We start from the raw sequence: 16,831 nt of genomic DNA, 5'->3' as shown, positions 1-16,831 counted from the left end.
TACTATACATACTGTAGAAATCCTAGTTTATCATTCATATCATCTCTGCTAGCCATTAACTAAAAAAAGCTTGCTACATATATGAATTTTTGCCCAGCTATCAACTGCATGGATGGACGAGTTGGATAGTAGACAGGTGTATGGACTTGTGCTATACATGTTATAGTGTTGGTGCAGTTATATGCCAAGATACCTTAAGCCAAGCAAATAGTTATGCTGTACTGCCCACTCATATAGCAGTTGTATTATAATGCAGCCCATCATCTAGTCATAAAAAATGTAACTTGCGCATGCTCTTCAATGCTAGTAGCCACTATATAGCTAGCTTTTAGCCAAATTTAACTTTCAGGGTTTACGTGATGATATCTCACTTTGTGTAATGCACTCAGCTTGATGAGTTCAGACACTTTACGAACAGCCAATTATGTTCAGTTCTAGTTGATAACATAATTATACTCTTGGGATACAACAGAGCCTGCACAAGGTGTTTGCCATTTTACACTTCTTATACAGATGTATGATTTCACATATTCTATTAGTGACCAACAAAAAAAAGTCAACATTGCAGCAAGTAAAATACTTTAAAGGAACTTGTAAATGTGGAGACAAGTTAACATTGAGACATAAAAATAATGAGAACATGCATGGCACAGTTATTATGATCTGTCTTGATTAGATGCACCTATGTATGTATATATATAATCAAGCAGTGTCTGTCTAAGTCACTCTAAGTAATCAAGTCTGTCTAAAATTCCTTCATTTACTGGTGTATTTAATATACAAAGCAAAGGATGAGACATGCAGCTGATCATGACATGCATGATAAAGTAACATGGCTCTTATTGGAAGTAGAATAATATTCAAGTCTGTTTGTGCTGTGTTTTTAAAGTCTCTGGATTTACATGTACACTACCTAGTACCTTTAGTACGCAGAAAAGCAGCTGTGCCTCTTCTTTCTGCCTCCAAACACACATATTAATACATTGTATACAAATGTAGAGCCTTCCTCTGCATGTGTAAACACTGTACATTACCATATGCATTATACACTTCTACTTGAATCACATGCAAATAACCATTATATAACACTGGCAGATCTAGGAGCACTGTCAAGGGGCTATGGGGGGGGGGGGGGGGGGGAGAAGTTTTAGGCTAACACAGTGTTTATTCCACTAATTAAGAGGAGGGAAGGTCTAATTTTAAAGATTTTATCAGAGGATATATAGTCTTAGAAAGTGCATCCTTTTCATTCATTCAACTATACCGAACAAAGTTATGCAAATGAATATAACTTGTGTACTAGAGTTCTATTCTTCTCCTCTTAATTCAAACCTTGGATCTAAGGTTTGAATTTGGAGCATTTTTGATAACAAATAGCTAACAAAGTATATGCTTTACAAAGCATATAAAAAGTAGTCAGCCTATTTGCCTCACTTTCTTTACAGCGTAAATTTCATAACTGTAAAAATGCATTATAACTGTTGTCTTTTATTATACTTTTGCCCGTTGGCTTTCTGTACTGCTGAATGCATGATTCAAGCTCTGGTGTCTATATAGTCCTGTGGTAAGTCCAAGGGGGGAGGGAGAAAGATGAGCCAAGCCCCTCCCCCCCATTTCCACCCCCCTGAGATCCACCTATGATTAAATCATGAATTAAAAATAAAGTCATGAAACTGTGCTTATAGTTTGGATCTATGTATCGTATACTTCAGTGCTGGTCACTGTAAAGCATTAATACAATACAATACAATAAGTAGAGTGATATAGTGACTCTAATGAGGTACTAGTATTAACAAATTCACTTTGTGAAAGTCATGATCAGTGTAACAGAGTGTTATAAGGAGGTTATAATCCTTTTACAGAGGCAAAATTGATTAAGGACCTCAGTTGTCTTTTATAGAGAAGTTAATGTACAGTGTCCTATAAGGATTCTTTAAGACAGGCTCGAATATATAATATTATAGCCATGTAACAATTTTGAGTTTATGTTGTCTTTGTAGCATGTCACAGCATATAGCTAAGACCAGGGTACTTGATCTATTATTGGATAAATTATGTAGTAAATAGGCAGTGTTGGGAGTAACGCGCTACTTATGTAACGCGTTACGTAATATTATTACTTTTGTGATAACAAAGTAATATAACGAAATTATAAAAACAGGTAATATAACTCAAGTTACTTTACTTGCAAATGTAACTCGTTACCTAAGTAATATAGTTACTGTAACGAATCTACTAAAAGTAACAAAGTTACTAATCTCGTTAGTAATCCACTGAGTAACGCCTAGCCACAACGAAGTAATGAAGCCTACTAAGTGAGGCTTATTCACCAGCTACTTACTTATATCAAGACTTGCACATTGTCCAACAACGCAATCGTGTCACGTGATAAGGTGGTAGTTTCACACGTGACAGCTTAAGGCTATGGACACAAAGTAATACATGTAATATTATGTACAGTTATTTTATTTTATGGGTAATATATAACTGTAACTAAATAGTTCAGTTGCAAGTAATATGTAATATGTAACTAGTTACTTGTAAAAAAGTAACTTTCCCAACACTGTAAATAGGACTTTTAGGCAACTGCCTTTATGTTATTGCTATGGCCAGGCAAACTTGATTACTTCTCATCTCTGCTCTCATCATTCTCTTCTACTTTACTGCCTCAAATTTATTACATGTGTGAATATGTTTTGATGACAGAAATATCTACTACTTGTATCATTATCTTGATCATTATATAGCATCTCTTGCTGCTCAATCAACAAAGTGGGTAACAATGAATAATGAAACCCCACCGCCTCTAATTTCATTATTGCATGCTATTATCAATCATGTGAACATGTAGCTCAGTATTTTGATACTAAGAAAACTGGTTATCATTTTACAGCACAACAAATGTCACTTGCTCTTCAGAAACAGTAGTAAAATGCAAGTTCTAGTTCTTAAAAGACTTTAGCTAACTTTTACTGTAATGGCTAACTTTTACTGTAATGGACAACTTGATTTGGAGTATTTTCTTTAATGAATAATGAAATATGACTGCCTACCTGCATGGAAATCCGAATTTTTGTGGATGAGAAACAAGCAGTGTTTATTCTAGGGTTGTTAAGGGGGGAACTTCCACCCCCCCCTAAAATCTCAGACTCACCCCCTAACATTGTGAGTTACTACTACACTATACTTGGGTTAAGCTTGTTTTTAAAGTGGCACGCCAAAAATGCTCTCAGATTCAATCTCAGAGTGGTTAATATGTAAAACTTTCCCAGATTAAAAATTGCAAATGCAACCTTAAAATGCTCTCAGCTTCAGTATCAGAATTAATCTGCTATGTCATACAGTACATATCAGTGGCGGAGCAAGTAGTTGATATGAGGGGGGGCTGGGCTGACCCAGAATTTCTATAGTTTGGTAAGGTGAGACCAAAAAAAAAAAAAAAAAAAAAAAAAAAAAGGTCGCAACCAACTGACAAGAGCTTTCCACCTCACCAGCTACCATTTCTAGCTGATAAACTACATAAAAATCCTTACATAGCTCGCTACACACTGAATACTTTATTAGAGTGACTGCTCTATTAGAGTATCTCGATCTTTATCACGGTTTTCAGCCCCACTCCAAGAAAGATAATTTCAGTGTGATAGCATTCTGAGGGGGGGCTTCAGCCCCCTAGCCCCCCCCTTTCCGCCGCCTATGGTACATATACAACTATCAAAATTTCATGCATATATTGCATATGGCTATTCAATATCTGAGAGCCCAAGTCCACCCAGTTTTTTTCCTAACTCTCAAAATTGTCCTTAAATTCAATCTCAGTATGTGTACAATTTGTAAAATTTTCTGTAAAATTTTCTACTTAAAAAATGACATGCACAGCCACCACAAATACCCCTCAGATTTAATCTCAGAAAGCCTGATCATACAATTTGGCTTCATCCAATCACAAAAATCAAAATCAACACTTGTGACACAGCCTTAAATGACTATAACCAGTGTTTGGCAACTATATTTCAAGTGTTTTACATAGCGAATTTGGACAACTATATAGCAGACTTTCAGCTGGTCACCCCCAAATTCCTTATTCCCCCCAAAGGAGAAATCCTAGAATAAACACTGGAAACAAGTAATCAAGTTTTCTTGGTGTAATTGAAGAAAATGCTTGGTTACACTTCCTATAGAGTTTTAGTACAGTTAATTGTATCACTGCTGTGTTTTCTTTTGCCATTTGGTCAGGAAAAAAAGAGAGTGAAGAGGCTGTCTTTCCTGACCAAATGCCGGACAACTCGGCAAAACTGAGAAAAAATTATTATTATTATTAGCACTTTACAGTGACCAGCACTGAAGGTCTGACAGCAACATGTGCTGCAGCCTTAGGATTACCTAACCTAATTTCAGGGATACATACAGACGAGACCACTGCTGTGTATAGGCACAAGCCTACATGGACCTTTACTGAGTGCCATACCTAAGCTCTTGCATGTAGTATGCACTAATTTATAAAATAAATTCAGGAAAAAAAAGAAAACTTCAAGATACAGCCGCACAGTTTGTCAACGCCCGCCGTACGTGGTTATTTGCGTCTGGGATTCCCCCTAGTGGTTATGTGTGGTAAGTACCGTTGTTACTTTCTGTCTAGGACGAGGTCTAGGAACGTTTCACTGGTTGTTGAAAGGTTTATCGTGTCATTACCATCATGAACGATGAAGGGAATACTGGTAGGTGTACATATATAGATTACTTGATTGTAGTTTCGTCATGATATCATGTGCGATCATATCTGGTCATATCGAGACGCATTTGTATGCCGAATGTTACCCTCAGCGAAACCATCTTTTTATGTATTATACAGTACTATATATTGGCAGGTCGGCCTCCTGGGACGCATTCCAGTTACAGCGTTGAGACAATACCTTCCGCCCCACTTGAGTTGAGAGAATATCAGTACACACTGAACGTGGTTCACCAAGCGGCTGGTACCAGGGACACATGTCAAGTAGGTGGTACAGAGCCACTGCAATATGGACAAGGACCAATCCATGGTATGTAATGATGTGTTTGTACAGTAGGCATATATACTGTACATGTGTATGGAAGAAGGGGTGACACAGAGGCACTCATTTTAGGTAGTTCTGTGGTTGCGGTCAAGCTCTAAGTCACAAGGCAAGGCCACCAAATATGTGCAAAGTCAATAGTCAAGAGCAAAATTCTCTAACCCCAAAGGCTCATAGTCACGGCTCACAACAAAAATTTTGGCTGGTCAATTTACCTATGCATGCATATATCTATGTGATACCCTCTAGTGCAACTTTGAGGATCAACAAAAAGCAAAAAATTTACTTGTACATGTACTGAATTTACAGGATATTTTGGGACCTTAATTAACAACTAACAAAGTGTTTGGTTTACACAGGTATAGAGCGGTAGCATCTGATGTCACAGTTGTTACATAGCACGTATGTTATTGGAGTACGAGTTTACTTTGCCTCAGGTCTGTTAAAACCGTCTTTCTAAATGCAACCACGTTTTCATGAGTAAGGAAGAGAATAGCATAAGAATTAAAGTGTTGCCGGTTAGTTTGATAATTGCAATGGCTGATAATTGGTGTGGGCACAAGGATTTTGACACTTTACAAAAGTACGATAGAAGTGTTGACTGGGAGGATTTAGAGTAATCAGAAGGGATAGGACATGGCCAGAATATAATATGCTACTGAACTATAATTCAAAGCTGCTCCTCCAGTAACTTTTATGTGATATTCATAATTGTTAATAAAATGTCATTAGTGTGACATTCTTATGTTGCATAAAGGCAATGTATATGTGGCTAGTCTAATGCAGTGTTACTGTTACATTCATTATACCAAGAAACCCAGAGGTTTTTTAAAAAGCAAACCATTTATATCCTAGCTAATCTATTATACACATGTTGATTGTGCAGGACAAAATTTAGGAGTGGCAAGCACCTTTGCCTTGTATTTATCCTTCAAACACCCTTGCATAACTAGCAGGAGAATTCGAAGGTAGGATATCCATTAATTAAACTTACTCAACAGTATTGTTTGCAATACAAAACTAGCAAACAATGGGGTTCACTGGATCGTGCTTCAAGTCTATATTAAATATATGCACTTGCACTCGGGCTGCACCCTCGTGCTTGTGCATATATTTCAGGTAAATCACATGAATGTTCTTGGTAAAGTTGTACTCTTGGTATGAACTGTTGTTGGGATGGTTACGAAAAGTTGACAAGAGATTTCCAATATATATATATAGTTCATGACTTTCACTGGTTTGCTTGTCTGCATGGAATGATTTGCCCACCAAAATATTCCCCTGCCAAAACACTTCCTTATTGACAGTTTACTTATTGAATTTTTGTGGTATTTATAATTGATGCTGAATCAGCATGTGAAATGTGGGTACTGTCATTATATTAAATGTCTTGGTTTTGTATTGTAGCCCAGGCTTTTCCAAGCCACTTTCAACAGACTTCATCCAATGGTTCATTTAAGCAAAGCTATCCTGCCCCAGTACAGACGTATGATGATGACCTGCAAAAATCTAATGTTGTTCCTTCACAGGTAGTTCTTCATGGAGAGTTTTCAACGACAGGTTTGGAAATATAAAAGTGTGACTACACTGCAAGTATAGTGTGACCACATTACATGTATACACACACTAGACACACACACACACACACACACACACACACACACACACACACACACACACACACACACACACACACACACACACACACACACACTACACACACACACACACACAAAGCAAGCAAAGCCTTCGGCTGCTGCTAGCAGTCATGCCTACCCAGTGAACCAGTGCTGGGACACCTGTGCAGTACTCAGGTGCTTTGAGTTAGTGCCGGGGAATCCTCACCTGCAGGAGGCTGTGCCATGTCTCACAGGTGAAGGTGTGGGTGCCGAAGTCCCACCTGGACCTTCACCCACAGAGTGAGACATGGACAGTTGGACATTTGCTCCCCCAGTTTACACCAAGTACCCATTGATGTTACAACTGGTTGGCTGCTTCCCTATTTGACACCAGGCCACTAGATCACCATTTAACAGCTGGGTAGACTGGAGCAATGTGAGTAAAGTTTCTTGCTCAAGGAAACAATAACACCAAAGTGGCTCAACCGGGACACACACGCACACACGCACGCACACTACACGCAGAGAGAGGCATACACTATACGTACGTGCTACACATACTATACACACACTAAATATACCGACACACACTATGTACACACACACATTGACGTTATGTACACAGTTTTCTCTTCATATAGCAGTATGTCAGATCCCTAATACAATGAGACAACAGAACAACACAATGAACACTTCACCACGTAATAATGCTTATCGTCATTTGCTAAGAAAAATAATAAAGTCACTTAACAAGGAAGAAGTGGACGATTTGTGCTATATCTCAACAGAAGTGAATTCATCTGGTATACGCAACAAAGCTAACTTCAGTGGAATAGTTTTATTCAAATTCTTTGAACAGCGGATGTTGATCACTGCTGAAAATTTGGAATACCTCAGAAACCACTTAAAGACCATCACCCGAATAGATTTGTGCCATGCAATTGATGAATATGCCAACACTTATTTAAATGGAACACCCATTGTGCAATTTGCGGAGTCACGTCCAGTATCATCACATGTAGAGCTCCACCAATCACCAACTAATGTAGGGCCGCGTCCACCATCGTATCTAGAGTCACATCGACCACCAGATTATCATAATCAATGTAAGTGTATGTGCGAATATTATGATGTTGTAAACTGTCATGTTACTGGTAGATGTATGCATGTTGTGAATATGTATGTGACTATATACGTGTTGTAGTATGCAGTTGTGTACTATTTTATCATCTGAAAATATTTTTTTAGTCCCAGTTCAACAACTGCCCCAACGCTATCCAGTCCAATGCACCCATCCAGAGCAGGTTAACACCAGCGACCACCAGCAGGACTGTTCCTACCCAATTCAGGTGGAAGGCGATGAAGAATCATCACCAGTGCTGGCTGGGTACCATAACTCTTGGCAGGCAGGCAACATACAAACACAAAGAAAGGGTGTGGTCATGTTTCAAGATGGAATGCCCTTTCATGACAATAACAGTGAACAACTACAGCAGCAGAACAGACAGCTTCAAATGGAATTAAAGGCAAAAAATAATGAAATACATGACCTTTCAAACAGGAATAATCAGCTGCAACAATCATCGTAACAAGAAAGAGTGATGTCACAACAACACATAAATAATCAAAAGGAAATACTCAGGCGTTATTTGGCACAGATTGAAAAATTATCTGCTGAATTGCAAGGCAAGTTGGGTCCAGTAGCAGAGAGGTATCCAATGTGCAAGCACCCACATGGTATTGCTTTCATCGTCAACAATTATGAGTTTTCCTTCACACATCATGTTGAAAAAGCGTTACCAAACCGTGAAGGGTCATTGGTTGATGAAAATAATCTCCGTATCACTTGGGAATGTCTTGGCTATAAGGTACAAGTCTTGAAGAATCTCAAAGCTTCAGAGCTGCTTCAGCAGCTAATGCAAATTGCTCTACATAGTCACGAGAATTATGACAGTTTTGTGTGCTGTATCCTCAGTCATGGCAACGTTGGTGGTATATATGGCACAGATGGGGAACTAGTAGAGTTTAGTGAAATTTTTAAACTGTTTCAAGGTAAAAACTACTGCCCATCACTAGTAGGCAAACCAAAGCTGTTCTTCATTCAAGCCTGTCGTGGAGATGCTGAAGACGAAGGAGCTTCTGAACAACAAATAGATGGACCCGACAAGATTAAGAATGTACCAATTGAAGCCGATTTCTTATTTGGTTATGCCAGTCCACCAGGTTATGCCTCGTTCAGAAGCCCTAAACATGGTTCCTGGTACATCTCCAAATTGTGTGAAGTACTTATGGACAATGCTGCACAACAAGATCTACTCACCATGTTAACCACGGTTACTGACAAAGTGTCAGAAGGCTGCACTACCAAAGGCCACAAGCAATGTCCTGCTCCTGATTCTCGGCTTCGCAAGCAGGTGTGGTTCTTTGGAAACAGAAACTTATAAAAATCATTATGTGGTGTAAGAACCTCTATGCATTCTGCTCTGTAAATTAACCTCCATTGTACAGCGCTCTGTTTGTACTGTTACTTTATGCACATGTACATAAAGCATAATATTATATAATTAATAAGTTACAAACTTTGCAAGTTTAGCTATTCTGTAGCTTAATTAATCTTGGGTATATCATGGCAATTTAGCTGCATGCAAAAAATGTGTATTTACTTACTATTGAGATGTATACACTGTGTAGTATATATGTATACATTGCATGCAGGCATAAATGTACTACGTGATCTGGACACAAAACTATGTATGTTGCAGTCTTATTACCATTGTAGCTATGCAATCGTTTCTTCTCAACACTAGGGCTGTGGCCAGACTTTTATCTGGATAGCTAGGTTCTATAGATGAAAAAAATGGACCAAGGTTTAGCTACAACACCCAGCATGCTGAAACTAGAGAGGGTCTGGGGCATGCCCCCCCCCCCCCTTCCTAGGAATACTTGAAAATAGATAGCTAGCTATATACTTTAAAAGGCCGAATGTTTTGGTCACTAAAAACAATATACAATTTTAGGTCGGTCGGACTTATGCTACTGAGGTGTTGGACTTTTACTGAATTTGTGGACTCTTTGTACTGAGAATTGTGGACCGTGTTCATGAGGGGATTTCTCAGACCCCCCTGCGTATGGGCCTTCATCACTTAATAGATCTGCAGGACTGGGTGGCGCTAAATCCATAGTTGACCCTAAATAATTGGTGTGTTCTATAATTATGGTATACAAAGGACATGCCAATGCTCAGTATTTAAACATTTTCATGCCATGCGCATACTTCATCTCCTAGGAATTAAGGGGGCTGGGAAACACTTGAAGGATCATCTGTGTTACAAGAGATGACGGTTCTATTAAGAGTATTTGACTGTTCTATTGAAGTAAAACAAACTTGTATAAAATATCTTTTCATTGGTGTGAGGATGGGGACAGCACATCACATCACCTCTCCCTGCATGGTGTTCCATTTTTGTGACCACCACTGCTGCATGCATACCAATACCTGCTCATACTTAGTGTTTGTAATGAAAATCATTTAGTTCTATTTCTGACTTTCAAGTGGGTATTAAAGTTTAAAGGTGGGGCTGTGAATTATAGTCGCTTCAGATAACCAGCGACACATGTACAGAAAGGTTTGAATACCGCTACAACATGAAAATACTACAGTAGTTTACCTCTTGGAATGGTAAGGAAGTACTTCTAAAACAGGATTAAACTAAACTGGCTGGATTTTATTTACACACACCTTACCATGTGGTGGGCATTTAATAGAACTTTCGAGCGAACGATTACTAGCATGCCTATAAACAGAAACAAACTAATTCTATCATAATTCTAGTTATTGTGTGACAGTTGGAAATAGCGCACAATCTGTTCTAAACGATTTTTAACGTGGCGCGCCCCCCGATCGATTCCGTTCCGTTCCATTCCGGCTTTCATCAGTACCCAAAAAATCTTCTCTATTAAAAGTGGGAATTATTTGTGAGTTTGGATTATAGCTATAGCTATGACTGTTTATGACCATATCAATTATCAGTGTAATAATGTTCTATACCATATGCGTATTTTGTACCGTACGCGTATGGTATGTACCATACGCGTATGGTACATACCATACGCGTACGGTACGATTTTCCGTACCATACGCGTATGGTATAGACATACGCGTATGGTACGTACCATATGCGTATAGCAGCGTATTATGCCTTTTCTCAGTATCTTCTAGCCTTGCCATCACCTAGCTACAATGGGCTGTCTTTACAAGCATTTCTAGCTGAGCAAACTTAGAACACAACACAATAATCTGCTTACTACTGAGCTGTAACTATATTATTCATCAGCACACTGCATGCATTTTATCCTTGCCATGCATGCCCATGCATTTCCCACTATAGTCCTATACTAATGTACCTAAATCTATGTACATGATCTCACTTTGTCTGCAGAACTTTACATAAATGGTACTGTGCATGTATGCTACTTTATACAGTAGCTATCAGAAGCATGCAGATGGTCTTATATGTATACTCAATTATAAGTGTGGATAACTGACAATTTACAACAGAATTGGGTAAATAAGCAAGGAGAGCAATTACAACATGCATGGTAGCTAGTAAGTTCTAACTGAATTATACATATATGCATATACTGCTTGTGCAAAGCTAATAACTGGAAAAATGAACTTCGTAAGTGTCATCAGTTGTGCAGCATGGCTCCTCACTGTATTTGCATTTTTATATATGTACACTCTTCTTCTTTTGAAGATCCAATGTCTTGTTTACGTACTTTTCTTGTTTATACATACTGTAAATAGTATATTCATCACACTGGACCTACAAGCACAAATTAATGTGGATGTTGTTAACTTTAAAGAGTACATTCAGATAAGAGTAGCTAAACACACTGTCTTCCCATCCACAAGCATGACAGTAAGTAGCGAGTAGCTATACAATGCACTTAACAATAATAAAACAATGCTACTTAATATACATTCATTACTGAACTATACATTAGAACTCATAAACTCACCATAAAATCTCTGCCATGTTATGTTTTCCTACTTCATCTCAGCAGTCAATGTACATGCCTCATTCAATAGCAAAGATTCAGCGAACTACAGTTTAAAAAATTTATTGCACAATTAATTACTATGCACATCAGTGTTAGAGTATAGCATGTCTAATATTGCTATATTAAGCTATACAGCCATGCAGATTTACATTACTTTGCAAACTAAAAACATTACTTTCTCTACAGTTATATCTCTTTGCTACCAGTCCTCCCTCAATGTTATTGTATCAGCATTCTCCAGGTCTTCCTCTGTTTGAGCAATCATTATACCTTGTACTTCTCGAGCTCATCTGATTAAAATTGTCTGTTCAACACACCTTTAGTGCCACCAGGCATATAAATATCCATTTTTAAGTGGAATTATAAGCTAGTGTACTAAAAAATTAAAGGTAAACAATAGATTATGTGTAGCAACAATAGAATAAAATATTTAATGAAATAATATATATATATATGCCTGAAAAAATTGGCTCCATTTTCCAATGGATGAAAATTATTTAATATGGTTGCTATGTTGTAACCAATCAGAATGCAATATATGGATAATTATATCAAAATCTTATGTTTATATTTATAGCTACAATGCTACCTCTACTGGCTTAGCGTTTATATCACTATGCATTCCAGTTATATTCATTGAAAAATCGTGAATATCAATATGCTGGCACAAATCTACGGCCTAAAAGAAATGAATGTCTTTTGTCCTAAGTAATGCTTTAGAAGATCAAACTTCAAATTTCAGTTTCTGAGTAAGACAAGGAGCATACTGCTCTTGTTTTATGTTGAAGGGATAATTGGGCGCCTTTAAACCCAAACACATTTTTACAAAGTTCATATATACAAGTATAGAGAAACCCCTATAGTAGAGTTTTGGGTAATATCGCTCTATATAGCTTTTAATTATTGTACTAATCTTTGACTATCTTCAGGAGTATAAACACATAAATATTATGTGTGGGTATTGTTCTAATTGTAGGGAAGTGTAGGCAGACCATTTATAGGCAAAACAGACTACTGTATATAATATTATTAATCAATAACTAAAAGAACACAATAACAACTAACTGTTACAACTACAGTACACAATATTAATGTTACAGGTATGCATAAATTACATTATATTACATCATGTCACATCATTACATTACATCATTAACTCTATTATAGATATGAAGGAGGAGTAGCATTTGTAATAATGGCCTATAGTTTTTGAATTTTCATTGTATCAACAATGGATCATGAATCCAATAAGAAGCAATATATGTGTAGCAATTGCAGCCACAATGTACTGTGTGGAAGAAGAAATAAAAATAAAAATTTACCATTTACCACACGTTGTCAGTGTGTGCAGTTGCTATGCAACAGCTAGATAATTTGTGACTGGATTTGCAAAAAGGTACTTTTTTCACAGACAAAATTTGACCCATGCATGCATATTTGAAATTTGGGGTTTCATAAGTTTTTGAACATATATACCTTATAATTGCGCATGCCTGCATGCAATTATCCATGGGTGTACAGTAGCTACTAGTATCTATCTGCATTTTGATACTAAGAGCAAGTTTATCAGTGTAAGGAGTCAATTGTTACATCATTTTGTTTGCTGGTATGTAAAATGTGTGGAAAAGGTACCTTTTCACAAATCTGGTCATTTTAACTCAACTATATTCTAAAGAACGCATACAGTATACCAGCTTGTGTACTTTCAAATCAATTACACTGTGGATAAATGAAGTCATTTATTATATAAATGCAAGATGGAAATCCATGACAAATAAGGCAGTAGACAGCAGGACGAGGCAATAAATCAATATGTACAAAAGTCAGAAGACATCAAGAAAATAATCCACAGGTGCTTACATAAACCATCATAATTATATGGGTGATGGCTCTATTGCATGTATTTTGTGGAACTGTCAGATACTTTGATGAAATGTCAGATACTTTGATGAAATGAAATGAACAGAAAGACTAGCCCCTCCCCCCTCCCTCTTCCCCGAACAGAAATGAAAACAGAGTGCCATCAGGCGTAGTAAATTAGTACGGCAGTGCAAAAACCTTCTGCTTGATATTATACGCATACCATGCAGGTTAGCTATACTCAGATGGTACGATTTTCCGTACCATACGCGTATGGTTGTACCGTACGCGTATACGCATATGGTATGTACCATACGCGTATGGTACAAAATACGCATATGGTATAGAACAATAATACATTCAATTATTGTAACATTTTATTGTGATAATTATTATTTTTGTAAGATACAAATTGTCATTGTACAATAACACAAACTGATCAATTCTTGTTTCCTGTCAAAAATAAAATTAATCATACATCTGTATAATTATGGTAAAATGTTTGTACAGATTAAACTTACCCTTTCAAAATGCTTTCAGATTTGATCTCAGACGTTGTAATTTTTAAAATTTTCCTGGGGGCATGCCCCCAGACCCTCCTAGAATTAGTATGCCTCACATGCTGAAGTAAATTTTGAATGTGACTGGACAACCACAGATCAATGGTGACTTTGTCCAGACATATTGACAGCGGAATATTTTGACACTATTTCGAGCACTGCCTGTAAACCACTTCCTTATTGACAGTTTTTTTTGTGGCATTTACAATAATTGATGCTGAATCAACATGTGAAATGTGTCATTATATTAAATGTGTGTCTTTGTTTTGTGGCCCAGGTTACACACAGACACACATATTGAGATTACACAGTTTTCTCTTCATATATATATAGTAGTGTGTCAGATCCCTAATACAATGAGACAACAGAGCAACACTATGAACAATGCACCACGTAACAGTGCTTTTCGTAATTTGCTAAGAAGAATTATAAAGTCACTTAGCATGGAAGAAGTGGAGGGTTTGTGCTATATCTCAACAGAAGCAAATCCATCTGGTATACGAAACAAGGCTAACTTCAGTGGAATAGTTTTGTTCAAATTCTTTGAACAACGGACGTTGATCACTGCTGAAAATTTGGAGTACCTCAGAAACCACTTGAAAAACATCAGCTGAATAGATTTGTGCCATGCAATTGATGAGTATGGCAACACTTATTTAAATGGAACACCCAGTGCACATAGTGTGCAATTTGTAGAGCCACATCCACTATTATCACACATAGAGCCCCACCCTTCACCAACCAATGTAGGATCACGTTCACCATCCTATCTAGAGTCACATCCATCACCATTTAATCAAGACTATCGTGATCAATGTAAGTGTATGTGCGTACTCTATACTACATTGATGTAACCTGTCATGTTACTATTAGATGTATGCATGTAGTGAATATGTGACTATGTGTTGTATGTAGTCGTGCACTATTTTATGCTGATATTATTTTCTTTTAGTCCCAGTTCAACCTCATCCCAACACAATCCAGTCCAATGCACCCATTCAGAGCAAGTTAACACTAGTGACCACCAGCAGGAGTGTCCCTACCCAATTCAGGAGGAAGGTGATGAAGAACTGGAATCACAACCAACGCTGCAGTCAATGGCTGGGTACCATAGCTCTTGGCAGGCAGGCAACATACAAACACAGACAAAAGGTGTGGCCATGTTTCAAGATGGAATATCCTTTCATAACGATAGCAGTAAAGAACTACACCAGCAGAACAGACAGCTACAAATGGAATTGAAGGTCCAAAATAATGAAATCCATGACCTTTCACATAGGAATATTCAGCTGTAACATCTCATTGCAGCAAGTACGGAGTAAACTGAACACTGAAAGAGTGATGTTACAACAAGAAATAAATAATCAACAGGAAATAAATAATCAACAGGAAATACACAAGCGTTATTTGGCACAGATTGAGAAATTATCTGCTGAATTGCAAGGCAAGTGAGTCCGGTAGCAGAGAGGTATCCAATGTGCAAGTACCCACATGGTATTGCGTTAATTGTCTACAACTATGAGTTTTCCTTCACTCATCATGGTGAAGAAGTGTTACCAAACTGTGAAGGGTTATTAGTTGATGAAAATCATCTCCGTATCACTTGGGAATATCTTGGCTATAAAGTGCAAGTCTTGAAGAATCTTAAAGCTTCAGAGCTACTTCAGCAGCTAATGCAAATTGCTCTACATAGTCACGAGAATTATGACAGTTTTGTTTGCTGTATCCTCAGTCATGGCTACCGTGATGGTATATACGGTACAGATGGGGAACTAGTAGAGTTTAGTGAAAATTTTTAACTGTTTCAAGGTAACAAATATTGCCCATCGCTAGTAGGCAAACCAAAACTTTTCTTCATCCAAGCCTGTCGCGGAGATGCCAAAGATGAAGGAGTTTCTGAACAACAAAAGGATGGACCTGACAAGATTAAGAATGTACCGATTGAAGCTGATTTTTTATTTAGTTATGCCAGTCCACCAGGTTATGCCTCGTTCAGAAGCCCTAAACATAGTTCCTGGTACATCTCCAAATAGTGTGAAGTTCTTATGGACAATGCTGCACAACAAGATCTACTCACCATGTTAACCACGGTTACTGACAAAGTGTCGGAAGGCTGCACTACCAAAGGCCACAAGCAATGTCCTGCTCCTGATTCTTGGCTTCGCAAGCAGGTGTGGTTCTTTGGAAACAGAAACTTATAAAAATCATTATGTGGTGTAGAACCTCTATGCATTCTGCTCTGTAAATTAACCTCCATAGTACAGTACTCTGTTTGTACTGTTACTTTATGTATATGTGTATATAGTACAATATATTAATAAGTTACGAACTTTGCAAGTTTAGCTATTCTTTAGCTTAATTATTCTTGCAAATTGGATGACAATTTAAAAATGTGTACTTACTTGTTATTGAGACATATACACTGTATACATTGCATGCAGGTGTAAAGGTATTATGTGATCTGGACACAAAACTATGTATATACACAGCTAATTTGCTCTTGATTTGATGCAAGGTGCAGTCTTCAATGGCGGATCCAGGATGGGGCATCTGGGGCAAATGCCCCCCCCTTCAAGAAATTGCATACAAGATCGAGATACTCTAATAGAGCAGTCGATTACTCTAATAAAGCAGTCACAATGTTCATGAGGCAGTGTAGCTTACCTATGAAGCTATA

At 37.6% G+C, this 16,831-nt stretch overlaps 3 protein-coding genes and 1 long non-coding RNA gene across 4 annotated transcripts; 3 read left to right on the top strand and 1 right to left on the bottom strand.

Moving 5' to 3' along the window:
* Window positions 1-4,584: 4,584 nt before the first annotated feature.
* Window positions 4,585-8,259, top strand: LOC136266183 (uncharacterized). The gene is made up of 5 exons (XM_066061179.1): window positions 4,585-4,715; window positions 4,866-5,039; window positions 6,459-6,611; window positions 7,312-7,776; window positions 7,919-8,259. Exons 1-5 carry the CDS (start codon window positions 4,694-4,696, stop codon window positions 8,257-8,259), a joined length of 1,155 nt encoding a protein of 384 aa, XP_065917251.1. The 5' UTR covers window positions 4,585-4,693.
* A 12-nt stretch (window positions 8,260-8,271) lies between these two features.
* LOC136266184 (caspase-3-like) lies at window positions 8,272-9,257 on the top strand. Its single transcript, XM_066061180.1, has one exon. The coding sequence runs from the start codon at window positions 8,272-8,274 to the stop codon at window positions 9,112-9,114; it is 843 nt and encodes a 280-aa protein (XP_065917252.1). The 3' UTR covers window positions 9,115-9,257.
* A 1,939-nt stretch (window positions 9,258-11,196) lies between these two features.
* Window positions 11,197-12,122, bottom strand: LOC136267362 (uncharacterized). The gene is made up of 3 exons (XR_010706653.1): window positions 11,910-12,122; window positions 11,693-11,777; window positions 11,197-11,496 (listed from the first exon to the last, which is right to left on the bottom strand). It is a non-coding gene; the product is annotated as an uncharacterized lncRNA (long non-coding RNA).
* A 3,507-nt stretch (window positions 12,123-15,629) lies between these two features.
* LOC136266550 (caspase-6-like) lies at window positions 15,630-16,355 on the top strand. Its single transcript, XM_066061554.1, has 3 exons — window positions 15,630-15,903; window positions 15,964-16,088; window positions 16,188-16,355. Exons 1-3 carry the CDS (start codon window positions 15,630-15,632, stop codon window positions 16,353-16,355), a joined length of 567 nt encoding a protein of 188 aa, XP_065917626.1.
* Window positions 16,356-16,831: the final 476 nt, after the last annotated feature.

The sequence above is a fragment of the Dysidea avara genome, chromosome 9 (genome assembly GCF_963678975.1).
Source record: "Dysidea avara chromosome 9, odDysAvar1.4, whole genome shotgun sequence".
NCBI classification, from domain to species: Eukaryota; Metazoa; Porifera; class Demospongiae; order Dictyoceratida; family Dysideidae; genus Dysidea; species Dysidea avara.
This window is presented reverse-complemented; position numbering and strand designations above follow the sequence as displayed.